Genomic DNA, 17,206 nt, shown 5'->3' with positions numbered 1-17,206 from the left:
ATGGTGGAGGCCACCAGCTGGCCAGCCCATGTCTGGGGCTGCCCCTCCCCTGCCCCCCAGCAAGCCTTCCTTTGGCTCGTGCAGCCAGGTCCCAGGAAGGAGTTCTGCCTGGACCCCAGGCTCCCGGGATGCCAGGAGTCAGGCCGTCTCCCTTCACACAAAGGAAGAAGTGCCCAGGCCTGGCTCTGGCGCTTCTCTGGGTTAACTCCCTCACCTAGCTCCCCACCTAACTCTTCCCCGGGCCCCATGTACTGAAGGCTCTACCCTCAGCATCATCAGCTGCTGGTCCTCACCTATCCCTGGTTAGCTCTTCCCTCAGCATCATCAGCTGCTGGTCCTCACCTATCCCCGGGTTAGCTCTACCCTCAGCATCATCAGCTGCTGGTCCTCACCTATCCCTGGTTTAGCTCTACGTTCAGCATTATCAGCTGCTGGTCCTCACCTGTCTTGGGTTAGCTCTACCCTCAGCATCATCAGCTGCTGGTCTTCACCTATCCCCAGGTTAGCTCTACCCTCAGCATCATCAGCTGCTGGTCCTCACCTATCCCTGGTTTAGCTCTACCCTCAGCATCATCAGCTGCTGGTCCTCACCTATCCCTGGTTAGCTCTACCCTCAGCATTATCAGCTGCTGGTCCTCACCTATCCCCAGGTTAGCTCTACGCTCAGCATCATCAGCTGCTGGTCCTCACCTATCCCCGGGTTAGCTCTACGCTCAGCATCATCAGCTGCTGGTCCTCACCTATCTTGGGTTAGCTCTACCCTCAGCATCATCAGCTGCTGGTCCTCACCTATCCCTGGTTAGCTCTACCTTCAGCATCATCAGCTGCTGGTCCTCACCTATCCCCGGGTTACCCCTGAGGAACTGCACATAGTGGCTAGTGACGGAGACGGGATAGGACCGTAGCTTAAACAAGATGGGATTACTCCTCTCCGGTTAACGAGGGTCCGGAGGCAGGGGCCGGGATATAGCACTGGTGTGCCGACTCAGTGGTCGCGAGGAGCCCAGGTTCCCTTGTCTTTCTGCTCCTCCTATGTTTACATATGGTTTCTGTACAAGTTTGCCTCGTGGTGCCGTAGAGCTGTAACAGCTCCAACCATCACTTCCCTGTTCCAGATAAGAAGCAGGAGGCTGGGGAGTGGGCGCAAAAAAGGCAACAGGCAAGCTGCCTGATCCCTGTTACAGAGTTCTCCCAGAAGTCATGCCCCACAGATTCTGTTGATATCTTATTGGCTACCCTTTGGCTGCAAAGGAGCCTGGGAAATGCAGTGTTTTTTGTTTGTTTTTAGCTAGGTGACTTGCCTTCCAGAATAAAATGAGGCCTCTTTACTAAGGAAGGATGGGAGAACAGTGGGCCACCAGCAGCCTCCTCCACAGCCTCCCTCCTTCAGGCCCTGCCTTCAGCCTGTCCCTGCGCCCAGCACCGCACCTGGCAGGAGAGACGAGGAGATACTGGAGTGTGTGAGGCCCAAGGCAGGGCCGCTCCCCGTACACAGCAGGTGCTCATTCGTGCAGGCTGCCTCCCCAGGCAGGCAGGGCCGCTCCTGTATACAGCAGGTGCTCATTCGTGCAGGCTGCCTCCCCAGGCAGGCAGGGCCGCTCCTGTATACAGCAGGTGCTCATTCGTGCAGGCTGCCTCCCCAGGCAGGCAGGGCCGCTCCTGTATACAGCAGGTGCTCATTCGTGCAGGCTGCCTCCCCAGGCAGTCGCAGAGCCCAGGACTCGACCTTGTCCTCTCTAGCACTTTCTAAGCCCCGAGCCCCGAACACGATTAGTGAGAATCAATTTAGGGGGCGGGAGGCTCTCCTGCCACGTGCTCTGTGGATCGATGGGCAGGCGGGAGCTGGACAGTCAGTGAGGGATGGGATGGCCAGAGAGGGCCCTGTGAGAGGAGAGAAGTGGGGTCAGGGAGGCACTGGCAGAGGCTTGACTAAGGAAGATGCTGTCGGGGGCCAGCTCCCAGGCCCGGGGCCCTGACCCCAGCAGCCGCAGACAGGATGGCCATGGCCCCCTCATGGAGCCCAGGGCCCAAGCCCCCAGGGAGGGAGCATGCAGAGAGGGCCCTCAAAGCCACAGACCTAGCCCCAGCCCAGCTGGGAACCCTGAGAACCAGATGTCTGGCCCCAGCTGGGCAGCATGGCCTGGCCAAGAGGAGACACGGGCATCGCCTAGCCTGCCGTGTACCCCCAAGCCCCCAAGCACTGGTGGCGAGCCTGCCAGCGGCCCCCTCGCCCGCCTGGACCGCCGCCGGGAGGCCAGGCTGCCTTTTTCTAGGTTCCTGGATGAGGTCACTGTGCAGGTGCTGGACCCGGGGACCTTGGAGGCCTTCCGGGGGCCCCGAGGCCGCAGCCCAGAGCCCTCCCCTGGTGAGCGAGGCCCAGGCTTAGCCCAGGAGCCCCTCCCAGGAGCTGCAGCCCCAGAGAGGACCCTGGCCCTGAGCCCCCAGCCGTCCTCAGAGGTGACGGCCGAGGCTGCAGGCAGATTGGGGTCCAGCCAGGCGGTGGAGACCAGCGGGACACACATGAGCAGCGGAGAGCAGGGAGGCCTGGCTGCCTCCCCTGTGCAGCCTCCGAGCCGGGTGAGTCTCAGCCCCAGATCATCCTCAGCAAGCAGCCGGCCAGAGTCTGCTGAGGCCCCTTCCCCGCCCCTCCACGTGCCATTTCCCCCCAGTCCTGGTCCTGGCTCCCTCCCTCAGAGCACCTGCACCACACCCCTTTGATAATCTCTGCAACAGGAAAGACCTGAGCCGAAAGAATGAATCTCTAAGGTGAGATTCTGGCTCCGGGGCGAGCAGGACTGAGTGTGCCCGAGTAGCGATAGCAATAACAGCACCGCGCGCTGGCAGAGCCCTCGGAGGGTTCCGCCGGATTTCATATCATCCCCCCGACAACCTGAACCAGACACCTCCGCCTGAGGCAGGATGTCACGGTCTGTCAGGCAGCGAGGTGGTCCACGTCCCCATTTCATGGGGTTGAAAACAGCCCTGGGGAGTCTGGGCTTGGCCCGGGTCTCAGCACCTCGGCACCCCCTGCCATACACACTGGGCCTCAGACAGGCGACTCGGCGAGACCTCCGTTGTCCTGGGGATGGAGCTCTGCCGAGCGTCAGGACCGCCGCACCCCACGTGCTGGTACCCCAACCTCGGCACTGACCTCCGATCCCCTAGAACATCCGTGTCCCCTGAGGCCGGGGTGGGTCCTCATGGGCTGTCCATGACGTTGCCCCGGTCCCCGTACTCCCTTCCCAACTTCTCCCAGCACAGGACTGAGGTGGGGGCCACAGGGCCAGGTTGGTGGGATCTCGACCAGGCCCCTCCCAGAATGGCTTCCCTGTGGGTGGGTTGTTTTAAAAACAAAATCCTGGGTGAGATACTTGCTGGATTTGTGACAAGATACAGCTGATACTTGCTGACAACTTACTAGTGTTCTGACCCCCAGGCCTCAGAGCACCCCCGGAGTTCTCAGCTCAAGGGTCTGCTGGGTGCTGTGTGATCTTAGTCAAGTCACCCACCCCCTCTGGGCCTCCGTTTCCCAGGTAGTGAAAAGGAAGTAGAGGGTCGTGATTTTCCCTTTGCCTTGTCAGAGGGAAAACGTCCGGCAGGAACCCAATAAGCATCGTGTCCCCTGCCTCCCGAATAAGGGCCTGGGGATCTGGGACCCCCACCCCTCGGCTGCTCTGTTCTGCACGCCACGCAGACTCACTCCGGGGACGGGGACAGCTGGGCCTGGGGCGCTCTGTGTGTGGGGGGGGGGAGGGGGGGGCTGGGAATGTTCTTCCCAAAGAGTAACAGCCCCAAACCTACCCCCACCCCCACCCCCACCCCCCACCCCCACCCCCACCCCCACCGCTGGGCCACATCGCATGGCAGGCACCTACTGTGGACACCCTCAGCACCAGCCTCATTTCAAATACTCAAAACAAGAGAGAGAGAGAGCGATGAACCAGGCCCATTGACAGACCGGGGACTGAGGCTCAGAGAGCTGAGCCCACAGGGCCCTGGCTGGGCTGTGCCCTGGCTCAGTGAACCCGGACAAGCCACCTCTCCCTCCGAGTCTCATGGGTGGGGGTGAGGTTAGAGGTCATTGGTGAAGGTTGAAGGTGCCTGGTGCACAGTAGAAATTCAGTCACTGGGACGATGATGGCAATGAAGACAATGGTGGCCCCTCTCCCGTGTGCCTCCTGCCCTGCACAAGCCTGTGTCCCCAGGATAGTTCCCAGGGTGCAGGTGAAGCTTTGGGGAGGCAGGGCAGACGCCTGGTGTCCAGTCATCAACCCGAAAGCTATGAACCAGAGGAGGGCCCTGGACTTCCGTCCTGTCTCTGCCCGTGTGGCTGAGTGGCCATGGGTGACCCTGGTCCCCCTCTTCATTGTCCAGCAGATGAGAAACCACTGTAGAAGGTCTCTGGGACTCCATCTCTCCCTGTCCACAGACCTGGAACCAAGGCTCATTCATACTATATTGTGAATGGCTCAAGCGAGCCATTTCCTGTGAACAAAAGGGTCCGAAGAAGAGAGTGGGAAGGACTGGGCCAGGGTCGTGGAAGGAGAGGCAGGCTGGGGCTCTGAAGCAGCCAGGGTGGGATTTGTGACAAGACCCCAGTGCGAAGCCTGGCAGTGCCCGGAGCTACGGCTGGATTCTGTCTGAGGGGCTCTCCACTGAATGGCCTTGACAAGGCCTCAGTCTCCCATCTGCAGGACAAGCTTAGGTGTCGGATGGTGCCTCTCCCATCTCTGGGGAGGTAGCTGCTCCTCGCTCCCCAACTGCTTCCACATGGGAATGTGGGCAGAAGTTGCCAGATCTTCCAAAATCTCAGTAGAAGCCAAAAATACAGATTTGAAAGTGTAAACTCTCCCAATTTTTAAATGTTGGCTCCAATATTTTTCAAAAAAAGTTAAAACCCTCTTTCAGGCCAAATACAACATGCTGGCAGGCCAGATTTAGCTCCGGGGGCCAGTTTGCAGCCGCCGAACTAGCCCGTCTGCAGCCCCACCCAGCTGGAACCTGCAGAGGCCACGGAGAGCCACGGGCAGGGAGTGGCACAGTGGCACCCCCTCAGACCAGGGCCTGGGCTCAGGTCCCCAACTGGCTGGATGACATTGGGCAGGTGCTCACCCCCTCCCGCTGGTCACCCGCAGAGAGCCCCGCAGCTCACCCCGGTCTTGCCACTAAGGTGGTGGTGGGTGACCCACTGTGTGTCCAGCCCACGCGAGCCCTGTGGACCCGCTCTGGGACCTGAGGCCGGCCTCTCCCCCATGACAGTCTGTGACACTGAGGGCCCCTCCCTCCCCCTGGAAGCGCCTGCTCTCCTCCTGCCTCCCTGCCGGCTCCCTGGTCTCCATGGCTGCTCTGCCCCCTCCCTGAACCTTGACCTCCAGAGCCCCTGGTCCTCCCTCCGCATCTGCGCTCCCTCCCGTGGCAGGCTCCTCCAGCGTGGTGGCTTTACGTGCTGTCTCTCTGCTGACCACTCCCAGATTCATCTCTGGACCCTCCTCTGAATGCACAGCCCGGCACCCACCCTGGTCGCTGTCCCTGCCGGACACGTAATAGACCTCTCTGGACCTGAGCCTCTCTGATCTCACCCCCTCCAGCTGCTCGGGTCCAAGCACTCATTGTCACTTGGATGGCTCTTCTGCACCCACCTTAGTCTGTAGGGTATCTCCCCCGCCCCCCGCTCCGGTTCCCACGCGCTTGGGTCTGAGGCACCTCCAGCTGGACTCCTCAGGCAGGCCCCGCGCCTGCCCCTCGTGTGTCCGCCACTCAGCAGCGTGATGCATTATGCCCCTGTTCGGCCTTGCGGGGACTTCCGATCCACTTAAGATGGAAGCCAAGGCCCCTTGAAGCCCCCCGCTCAGCCCCTGCTCCCCACTGGTGACCGGGTACTCCTCAAACTCATGAGGCACCCCACCCCCAGGGCCTGCCCCTCCCAGCAGCTCCCCAGGCTTTGCTCACATGTCATCCTGACTAACCTGTGGATAGCGGCTCGCGGCCCCCACCCTCCCCTCCTTCTCCGAAGATTCTCCCAGCAGACACCTGGGGCGGAGGGACGCTTCACTGTGTCTCCTGTAATCTGTCTCCCCCTGCAGAATGTCGGCACCGTGAAAGCAGAGAACGTCCTCTAGTTTGTTCCCTGCTAAATCCCCTGGAAGCGGGCGCACCGTGGATGTTTGCTGAATGAATGGGGAAGGCACGGAGTTGTGTGAGCATCTTAGGAGGTGTCCATCCCAGGTGGTTAAATGAGAAGGCTGGCTCTCGGAACAACCTCAGTCCTTTAAAGCCCTTTCCTGAGACAATCCCTTACAGACGTGCCCACCTTGTCACTCGCAATGGCCTTTGAAAATGTGCCATCCTCCTAGGCGAGGGATTGAGCTCAGAGAGGCTATGAGCCTTACCCGAGGCCACACAGCTGCATAGGAGATGGTTCAGTAGACCCCACATCCACAGAGGGGGTTCCCCGGGCAGGGCTCTGGGTACCACCAGGCGGGGTGCCTCGTGAGTTTGGGGAGCACCGGGTCAGAGGGGAGCAGGGGTGAGTTGGGAACGATGCGTGTGACGGGGCTATGAGAGTAGGACTGTTCCACAGCCAGGTGCCTCTGGCTGGGGATTAAGAGCAACTGCGTTCATTCAGCCATCACCCCCCCCCCCCCCCCCCGCCCCCCGCCTGCCATTGGAGGCCTCCAGGCCAGGTCCTGGGTTTAGACAGAATGGCCTAAACAGCGGGACCCTGCTGTTGGGGGTCCTCTATAGTGCTGGGTTGGGATCAGGGTGGGGACAGGCAAATGACCAGAGATGGGGTGTGATGAGAAGTCATTTGGTGGGGGTGGGGCTACTTCAGATGAGTGGTCAGAGAAGGAAGGCCCAACCATGCAAATGCCCTGGGGCAGGATTGAGCTGGGTGAGCTTGGGACCAGCGAGGTGGCCAGTGTGCGCCAAGTGAGGGGCTGAGTTCGGATTCACCAACCCCTCCCTGAGGCCTGACTGACGGCACGGAGTTGCCACCCTGCGTCGCCTCTGGGGAGTGCCTACTGTGTGCATCAGTCACAGTGCCCAGGTACCCACGGGAGGAGGGACAAGAGCCCCTGGCCCCAAATCACACTCCTGCATGAAAGCTGCAGGGGTTTGCCTCGTGGAGGCTCTGTTTTTGCATCTGTAAAATGGGGATCATAAGACCCACCTCAAAAAGTCTCAGTGAGGATGAAATGGGATTGAGTTCCGTAGCTGGGTCAAAGGCTGCGCTGGGAGCGGCACAGGTGGACTGAGGATGGACGGGCCTGTTTCTGACCCAGGTGGCCCTCCTGAAGCTCCGAGCCATGCAGGGAATAAGGAAGGAAGCAGGTTGCAGGAGGAAAGTGATGAGACCGTGGTGGTCAGAAGGATGCTGAGAGTAGATCTCAGGGTGTGGGAGGGGGCAGACCTCGGGAGGAGGGGACCAGCATGGGCAAAGACAAAGAGGGAGGAGATAGCAGGACTTGGGTGATGTTGGGAAACCAAGGTGGTCACTGGTTCGGACCACCCAGAGGGGCTGGGCCCCCCGGAGGGGGCACTGGGTGAGTTTAGGGCAGACAGTGATGAGGTCACAGGTGTGTTGCAGGAATAGGCATCGGGCTATGACTATGGGGTGGACTGGAGGGACACTGTCCCCCTGAGAGCACCCAACGTGCCCGCCTATGCTCCACTTGAGCCAGGAGAGCATTGGATCCCACTTTCTTGGGGTCCTGGAGGGAGCACAAGGGGCCTAAGGTATTTCTTGCCCCATCATCTCACCCTGAAGACCCTGGGCATCCCACCGGCCCCTTGTACTCATGGTCCCCACCCTCGCCTGCCCTCCTCCTATAGTGACTTGAGACCCAGGCAGGGCCCCAGCCTTCTCTGCTCAGCCCACAGGCAGCCCTCAGCTAGCCTCAGGGGCCCTTGAGCCAGGCATTCCATGGTCTGGCCTTGGTTTCCTCATCCATACAAAGGGCATCTCAGGAACATCCCCAGATCCTTTGGTTATGAACTGCAGAGTTAAGACTTGAATGTGGGGCTTTGGCCCCAACACCAAGACCATTGCCAAAGGCATAGCACCTCCCCAGAAAGCTCCCCCCCCACACACACACATACACACACATGCAACCACACTGCCCATTAGCACTCACACATCCAGAGCTTTATGTACACTCCCCCACCCCCTGGGTGAGGTGCTGAGCTAGCCCTGGACACATGGGGAAAGCCAGGCCCTGCCCCAGGGAGTGCACATGTGGTGTAGGAGCTTTAACCCAACAACTCCACTGAGTCTCCTGGAGGGCTGCCTGGAGGAGGTGGCTTTTAAGAGTAAGGGCCTGGGTTTGGGCAGAATTTGAGAAGTCAGCACCAGAGTCAAGCTTCTGAGATAGCAGAGTGAAGGGAGGGGCTGCCAAGGTACCAAGGCGGGACCCCTTCCCTTTCTTATCTCCTCCCCTGCCCGCCCCCAGCCCCTCACCACTGCCACCGGGGCAACTCACAGCCTCTCCTGGAGGCCCTTCTTGGGAGGAAATTCCCAGACAGCCTTTTAGAAGAGCTGAAATACTCAATATAAATAATTGATGCTAGATTTTTAAAATTAAATTTTAATACATTCTTATTAATTTTAGACAAACTCCCTGGCAGGTCATTCACTGTGAATGATTGAGGCAACTGGAGACATGAAGGATGTCCCGAGCCTCCCGATGGGAAAGGCCTCTGAGGACGGGGTCCAGGCCCAGCTGGCTCCTCTCCCCGTCTGCTTTCCTCTTCCCCAGAAGGGACTGACCACGGCCCTGTGCCCCACAGGACAGTGCTATGAACTGCCAGGGGTGAGGGGAGGGTTTATTGTTATTTTTGCCTTTCTGCTGCCTGGGGTCTCCCGGGAATGAAACTCCCGGAGTAGGGTTTCATTTCTCAGCCATTAGTCTCTGGAGACGGGGCTCATCTCCTTTGCTGCCTGCTCCCAACCCCAAGAACTTAGTCCAGGGCTAATGAATGAGTGAGGATCCGCCCCTGGGGTGGCTGAAGGAGCCCCTGAACTTGGTTTGGGCCTGAACCGGCTTGGGGCTGACTCCGGAACCGTCGGCTCCTCCCACCCTGCGTGCTGGCCAGGGGGAGGCCAGGCCCGCTGGGCGCTGTGGGGGGGCCCTGGAGAAGGGACAGGACTCCTTCCGGGAACTCAACCTGAAGGGAAGCGGCAGGCAAAGATACGCGACGGTGTTGGGGGATCCAGACATGCATTTTCCGTGTTTATTGCGCGCCTGCTGTATGCTGGGACCCTGTGAGCTGAGCACGGTGATGTGGACGTGGGAAAGGTGGGCCTGGGGGGTCCAGAGGGGTGGGGAAGGGTGGGCTGAGCAGCCAACACGGTGTGGGGGGAGCGCACGCGGAGAGGGCCCAGGCTCTCCATCTCAGAAACTTTCAGAGTGTGGGAGATTGCGCCTGGCTGCCAGTCAGGGGCCCCTCGTGGGTCCGGTTTTTCTGAAATTGCTCCCCCCACCCCAGCCCCTTCGCAGCCCGCGGCGCTCGCTGGCAGCAGAGAGCTTTGCCCACTTCCCCTTACTCTTCACTACAGCTTGCGGGTGAGGAAACTGAGGCCGGGGGCGTCCCGGGAAGGCCTGCCCGGGCACCCGGGGATTTGGTGGCCGATCCTGGCCGAGGCCCCGGGGCCCAGCTTCCCAGCTCCCCAGCTCGGCGCTGACAGCCTGGCTGCGCCCTCACTCGGCGGGGCGGTGGGGGAGGCGGCGTGGGGCCCGGACCAGAGCGAAGCGCGCTCCCGGCGGACGCGGCGCAAGGGGCTGGGATGGGCAGTAATCAGTCTTCCCAGGTGTGTCGCGCGGTCCCTGGGTTCAGTCCCCGTCCCGTTTAACGCCAGTCATGGCGCGGAAAGACGGGGTGAAGCCCCCGGGTGCGGCCTCTCCCGAGTGATGGAGAGACAGCCCCATGCCCCCCGCTTGGCGCAGGAAGTGCGATCCTGCCCGGGCCGCCCGCCGGCGGCGCGCGCAGGGTTAACGGCCACCGGTGGGGACCCCCGCCCGGTGCGGAGGGGCTGCCCGGCTGCGCAGGGGTAGGTGGGGAGGGTCTCCAAGCCGCTCGCTCGCGGGTCTGCGCAAGTCCTGCAGGGAGCCCCACGGGTGAGTCGGCCGCGCAATGGTTAATCCCCGGAGCCGGGAGGGGCGGGCCAGGCCTGGAACCTCAGAATCCGAGGGCAGCGGGGTCCCCGGTTGAGGGGTCTGGGTCCCGAGTGCCATCCCCCTCGGATTCTGCGAGCGCCGGGTCCTGCAATCCGGGATGGCTCCCAGTTTCCAGATCGGAACGTTCTCCTACTCGGGATCCTGAGATGCCGGCGCCGCTTCCTATGGGAGGAGCGCGGGCCTGGAAGGGTTAACGGGCGGGGCGGGGGGTGGGGGGATGCGAGCCGCGGGGGCCGCGGCCACTTTATTTTAACGGGTCCGACTTGGATTCCCCCTCTTTCTGGCAAGCTCGGGAGCGCTCCGGGTCGCACCATGCCAGGTCCTCGGATGGTGCCGCCCGGAGCCCCCAGGCCAGTGCCTTCGTCCGCCCGGGGGGCGGACCTACGTGCCGGGTAGCGCGGCAGCCCGGCGGGGCTCACCTGTTACTCGGCAGCAGCCCCGCGCACCCACGGAGTCCCCGGACCGCCGTTGGTAAGGACTGGGGTCGCACGGGCCGGGCTCCCCACCGCGCGAGCCGCGCGGGCTGCCCCGCCGCCGCGCCCGCCGGTGCCCGCGGTGCCCGGCTGCACCCGGCGGGCTCCGAGCGCAAGCCTCCCGCCCGCTGACCCTCTCTTTGGTTTCTCGCAGGCCTCTGCCGCAGACATGGACAAACTCAGGTGAGTGAGTGCCTTCCGCTCGGCGGCTCGCCCGCGGACCGGGCCGGGGTGGGGGCGGGAGGCGGGGGGCCGGGCGGCGCCGGAGCGCTTCTCCGGGGCGCCCGCCGAGCGCCTGCTGGGGCCGGCCGGGGTGCGGTGCGTGGTGCGTGTGTGCGCGGCGAGCAAACGGGGCGCCCTCGCGGGGGACCCCTCGGCGGGACCGGGGCCACTGCGGCGGGGAGAGGGGGTGCGCAACCAGGGCCCGGCGGCCTCCGCGGTCCCGCGCCCCCGACCCGCATCCTCGATCGTCCCCCGGGACCCTCCGGGTTTCCGCTCCCGCCGTGACACGCGGGTCTCCGGCGCCGGCAGTCCCCCCACGCCACACGGACAGTTTCCCGGTTCGACGCTTTTAAGTTTCTGCCTCGTGGGGACGGGGTCGGGGACGGAGGACGGAGCCCTCGCCGCTGACCACGGCAGTCCGGTCTTGGAGCCATTTTGGGGGAATCCCGCGACGGCCGGCGGCGTCCGGTTAGCGTCCCCCACGCCGCGCCGCGCCGCCGCCGCCTCGGCGCTAACTTTGAGCCCGCGCGCGCTCCCCGCTCCCTTCCGGCTTCCGCGGCCGCCAGCGAGCAGCCGCTTTGCATATTCATGACTTCCTCCGAGACTTCCCGGGGCCACCCTGACCCCCACTTTGGGAACAGCCCTCCTGTGTTTTCCTTCCGGAGTCTGAGCCAAGGCGTGTGTGGGCAGCTGACCCAGCTCTGGCCACCGGGTTTCGGCACCATCAGCCCGGCTCGTTGGGTCTGTCCCCCCTCCCCAAGGCCAGATTGGCATCCCTGCAGAAGACTCTAGGTCCCGGGGGGGCCCCCAGTTCCCAAGGGGCGGACACCCAGCAGAGCCCAGGCTTGTACCAGGGCAGGTTCCTGGGTCTATGGGCAAAGAGACCAGGGCTCCCAGGTGACTGACGGTGGGTGCCTGGGGACAGGTGGTCGCGCACAGAAGCCCCCAACTGGACAGAGAGCAGGGCCACCTCCTGGCCGCTGAGCTGGAGTGCAGCACCCCCCCCCCCCCCGCACTCCCCCCTCCGTTGTGGGTCCCACAGAGCCGGGACCCATTGTCCTGGGCTGGGAGGAGGGGTCCCCTCTGCTAGGTGAGAGTGCTGATTGATGTCTGTCAGCCAGGTCCATCCTGTCATGGCCAAGGTCCAGCCGGGCTGGTGAAACCCCAAGAACAACAGCCCTGGCTCTGGCTACACAGAGGAGCTCAAGCCAGGGACCTTCCAGGTACCCCACATTGGCTGTCATCTCACCAATCCCCCCCACCACCAGGGTTGGGGTCCATATGGGGAAGGGGACCGCTGGGACTTGAGCAAAAGATAGCATTCATTGGACACTGGAGGCGGCGGGGGGTTGGGGGGGTAGGGTGGTGCCTCGCATGGCTGCCTTAGCCTGGGGGTGGGGGCTCCATGGTTCTCTTTCTCTCCCCCACCCCATCTCCATGCCCAGCCAACACTCCTGAGCACCCATCCTTGCTTTCTGAGTAATTGGGACAGAGACATAGCCCAGCCTCAGTTTCCCCATCTGTAAAGCAGTCGCCCTAATCACCCCCACCATGCAGGACTGATGGGGGGATGACATGAGCTACTGTGCAAACACCCCCTCCCTGGGACCTGGCAGCCCCCCCCCCCCCCCCCCCCGCAGAGGTTCACCGTCGGGTATCAGAACCACAGGACTGTGGGTTCCCCAGGCAGGAGATGCATTGGGGGTCCAGCTGAAGGGGTCCTGAGGGTCCTGTGCGGGGTCTGCCTCCCGCCCCTAGACTGCGGTTTCTGTGGATCGCCGGCCAGATCTGGGCTCTGAATTGAGAGGGTAGGCGCTTTGCCCCACCCACCCACCCCGCTCTTCCCCTACCCCAGCCCTGCTCCTGCCAGGGTCCAGTTAAATGCTATCTGAATGAGCAAAAGGGCTATGCCATCGGGGCCCTGGGCAACTCCCTGTGTGGGCAGATATACAGCGGCGCTCTCCGCCCCGGCCCCTCAGCTCAGATCCCCCACTGCCGCTCCCCACCCCATACTGGAGTCCCCCTTCTGAGCCCCAAACAAGCTGCCACCCTCACGCAGCTCTCTCCGCCTTTGCTCCTGCCATTCCCTCTGCCCAGAATGACCTCCTACCTGCCTTCTTGTCCATGGGACAAACTATTTGTCCTCCCTCTCACCTTTTCTCTGTGACTTTTGTGATCCTCTGGCCGCTCACCCCCAGGTGGGCTCATTCCCCCTCTGTGTACCAAGTTCCCCCGTGAGACACAGCAAGACCCAGGTCAGCCTTTCACAGCAGGGACACAGTCTCATCCACAAATCCTCCCAGGGGTCCCAGGCTGGGGACACTGGCCCGGTGAATCAAGGTGGGCTTCCTGGCAGCAAGGACACTTGAGCCCAGAATTGAAGGAAGAATAGGAGTTTGCAAGGACAGACAGGATGGGCCTTCCAAGAGGTGCAAAGACCTGGGGCGCTGAGGAAGCAGGATGTGTTCGGGGAGACAGGTGAGGGTGGGGAGTGGCGGTCCCTGGGGCTCTCCGTGCCACCTGGAGTGTCCTCTGCCCGCCCCATTGCAATCACGGGCTGGGTCTGACTCTTTAATTTCTCCAGCCCCAGTACCTTGCAAGGGCTAGCACACAGTAGGGCTCCTCCAGGTCTGGCCACCTGTGCTCTAGCGCAGCGGTCGCCAAACTTTTCGCAAGTCACGGACCCGCGCGAGTGGTCCGAGGGCCGCTGGTTGGCGCCGGCTGCTCTAGCCTCTTGCGCGCGCTCCCTGCCCCTCCCTCCCTCCCTCAGCTACCCTCCCTCCGGCTGCTGGGAACACTCCTCCAGCGCCACGCCTGTGTTTGCAGATACTAGCAAGTCCCAGCCGCCAGCTGCGCCTCTAATCCCCAAGTTAATCCCCTCCTCTGCCTTCCTCTGCACCGGGTCCCTCTGCCCTCACCCCCCGCCGTGGCCACTCTGTCTGCTCCGTGCCCTTAGGGCAGGCTCCTGCCTCTGTGTAGGCTTCAGTCCCCCCTCTGTCATGGAGGAAAGCCGGTCAGTCGCCTCGCGTGGCGCCTGGGACTCAGAAGGTGTTCGGAGACCCAGAACTATGCCCGGCATGAGTCCTCCCCTGCCCCCGCAAATAGAATTTTTCCAAAGTTGTGAACTGTGATAAGCATACAGAAAAAGTCATCAAGACCCGTGAAGTTCAGGGTGATCACCACCCGGGTGAAGTTGAACGCTGCCAGCCCCCCAGACCCTGCCCTAATCACACCCGGGTCCAGCTCCCCTGAGGTCTCAGGCGCCCTGACTCCCATGATACGCTGTCCTGTTTTCTTCCCGGTTCGGCCACCTGGGAGAGTCAGCCTGCCCCACAAAGTTTCCCTAGGCTGGATTGGAACCTCACGGATGTGGAGTCTTTCAACCAGGGTATTCAGGCACTTTTTCACCAAAATGTCTTGTTTGCGAGAGTCCTTGGTGCGGGGAGCCTTAACTGATGGCTGTCCTGGGGGACGGCATGTGTGAGTGGAGTTATTTCATTGTGTTTATTCATTGATGGATGTCTGGGCAGCTTGCAGCCCGCACCATTGAGAATGGAGCTCTCCGTCCAGGTGATCTGGGGAACACAGATCTGGGGTGTACCCCAGAGCAGACCTGTGGGGGCACAGGGCATCTTTAGAAGATAAGGCCACACTCTCCTGGGTGCTGCTGCCTGTCCCCCTCTCAGCAGTACTTGGAGTTCCTGGGTCTCCACAGCCTCCCAGCACTGGGCACTGCCAGGTGTGGGCTGGGACCCGCTTGTTGGCTGCGGCGGGAGATGCGCTTCCCTGGGTTGCTGCCTGTTTGGGTTTCCCCTTGGGTGGGGTCTGCAGTTTTGCCCTTCAGGTTGTCCTGTTGATCTGCAGGAGTTCTCCAGCGGGTCCTTGTCAATTACACGTCTGGCAAATGCACCTCCTGCTGTGTGCTTGCTTCTCACTCTGGAAATGGTCCTCTGATGAACAGAGTTATTTTTACTTCTGTTGGATGTTTTAGGCATTTACTTTTTTCCCCTCCTCACCCAAGGACATGTTCATTGATTTTAGAGAAAGAGGAAAGGGTAGAGAGAGAAACAAAACATTGATCCACTGCCTCCCGTATGCATCCAGACCTGGGATCAAACCCGCAACCTACGTATTGACGTTGATTTTTTTTGTGTATAATTTGAGACTGGGCTCCTTTTTTTTTTTTTTTTTTTTTCTTTTCTTCCCCCCCTTTCTTTCTTTCTTTTTCTTTTCTCTTTTCTTTCTTTCTTTTTTCTTTTCTTTTTTTTTTTTTGCACATGAACACTAAGTGCCCATACTCTTTGATCCATCTGACTGATATTTGTTGTGGTCCTGCCCAGGCCAGATGCCGTTCTCCTTGCTGGAGGTACTATGGGGAACGCCGGCTGATGTCCTAGAGATAGAGGCAGTCGGTGACCAGGTCATCTTACACTGAAAAACCACACTGACCTCATCTCCCAGGACTGTCCCTCTAGCCACCAGGCCTCCTTGCTGTCCCTCAAACACATCCGACCGGCTCCTGCCCCAGGGCCTTGTCTGGCGCTGTTCCCTTCTGCCTGAAAGTTCTTCCCCACAGACTCACATGACTCCTGCTCCTCTCTGTTCACATCTTTCTCGGTGTCATGGAGGGGGCTCTCCGACCACTCACTCTGTTCACAACTGTCACCCCTCCCCCACCTCCTCCTTCCCTGCTTTGATTTTCCCTGACACACTGATCCCCAGTGGACGCATGAATTATTTACTTCTTTTTTTTCTTTTTCCCTCTTTTTTTTTTTTTTTTCTTTTTACCAACCCTTGTGTTGAGGACTGACTTTCAATAGATCGCAGTGCGGGAGCTGCTCTGCCAGGTGCCAAGCCCCAACCCAGAAGCAGGTCGTCCACAAATGGCGGGGGGGGGCGGCCCCCTTTCCGGCTGCACCCCATTTATTTATCTTCCTTATTATCTGTCTCCCTCAGAACACCAGACCACGGATCGCCAGTGCTTAGAGCTGGCCGATAGTAGGTGCTCGGGAATTTTTTTTTTTTCCGTGAGTTTTTTTTTTTTTTTTTAAGAAAAAAATTTTTTTTGTTCTTTTTTTCTTCCCCATTAGCTCTGTTTCTGTGTTTTGTTTTTTGTGTGTGTGGTTTTGTTTTTGTTTTTGTTTTTCATTTGATTCTTTTGTAGTAAATGCTTTTGAATGAGACCGAACTGTGACCGAACTGTGGAAGAAGGAGGTGGGATACAGCCTTTCCCCTCTCCTCATGATGCCCAAGAGGGATACTACCCACCCTGCCCCACACAAAGGGGAATGTGGGGAGCACTTGTGCCCCCGCCCCCTCCCTTGGCCCTTGGCCCTCGGGGAGTAGTGGGTTGTGTTGTTTTTTTAATCAACCACTGAGAGTCCCTGAGAGCTGGGAGAGCCTCCAGTGGAGGGATTTGGCTTCAACTCTCCACCTCTTATCTCCTCCACTCGATCCTCAGCAGGCCCAGTCCCTCCCTGTGTGGTCCTTCAAGGCTCTCTGCCCCATTTTTTTTTTTAAGTTTGTGGGTTTTTTTGTTTGTTTTGTGTTTTTGTTTTTTGTTTTTTTGCAAGAGGAAGGGAGAGGAAGAGAGAAGCATCAATATGAGAGTGATACATTGATGGCTTGCCTCCTGTGCGCGCCCCAACCAGGGATTGAGCCTGCAACCTGGACATGTGCCCTCACCGGGAACCAAATTTGGTGCACAGGACGATGCCCAACCAACTGAGCCATACAAGCCAAGGCATCTCTACCCCATTTCTAAATGTGATCCTCATGGAAGAAGGTTTATGAACTAATTCTCACTAAGGTGTGAATGTCTGCCTTACTTTGATTCTTCCTTTGGGAGCCAAGGCATTCACAAAGGGACCCTAGCCATGGACTCTTCTCTCTTACCTTCTTCTGCCCTGCTCTTCAAAGTCTCCTGTCCCCACAGCCCACCTGAGTCCCCAGTTGTGGAAAGGCTCTCTGATGAAATCTGTGATTAAGAAAGCAGAGTCACCTGTGTTTGAATCCCAGTTCTGACACTTACAGGCGGTGTGGCCTTGGACACATTTCCGAACCTCTCTGTCCTCAGTTTCTGCATCTGTAAAATGGGGATAGTAATAATCTCATCCACCTTAGAAAGTGTTTTGAGGATTAAATCATTAACAAGGAGCTTGGTAGGTGGTTAATGGTGTCTGGGCTAGTTCTGGCTGTGAACTGCCTGCCCCTCTCTCAAATGGCTTCATTTTGCCCAGGCCCCTTTCCCCCAGCCAGTGGGCAGGTGACATCATTCCCCTGGTGAAGGAGAAGACCCAGTGGGGTGGGGTGGGGGACCGGCTGTCGAGGGGCCAT

The 17,206-nt window shown here is 60.2% G+C and overlaps 1 protein-coding gene across 9 annotated transcripts in view; it reads left to right on the top strand.

Moving 5' to 3' along the window:
• Nucleotides 1-17,206, top strand: part of LOC139009094 (brain-enriched guanylate kinase-associated protein-like) — a 38,854-nt gene that overhangs the window by 8,122 nt on the left and 13,526 nt on the right. For 3 of the 9 annotated variants that reach the window (XM_070413135.1, XM_070413118.1, XM_070413110.1), the window contains exon 2: nucleotides 10,803-10,831. In XM_070413135.1, the coding sequence (XP_070269236.1) occupies nucleotides 10,803-10,831 (29 nt within the window). Of the gene's footprint in view, nucleotides 1-10,573; nucleotides 10,647-10,802; nucleotides 10,832-11,987; nucleotides 12,094-17,206 lie in introns of those variants that run through there. The other 6 variants (XM_070413091.1, XM_070413082.1, XM_070413143.1 and 3 more) reach the window with 4 other exon arrangements.

The sequence above is a fragment of the Myotis yumanensis genome, unplaced genomic scaffold, assembly GCF_028538775.1.
Source record: "Myotis yumanensis isolate MYYU_CA2020_CCGP unplaced genomic scaffold, mMyoYum1.0.hap1 SCAF_1, whole genome shotgun sequence".
Lineage (NCBI taxonomy): Eukaryota > Metazoa > Chordata > Mammalia > Chiroptera > Vespertilionidae > Myotis > Myotis yumanensis.
The sequence above is the reverse complement of the archived record's forward strand: the minus strand, read 5'-3'. Positions and strand labels throughout refer to the sequence as shown.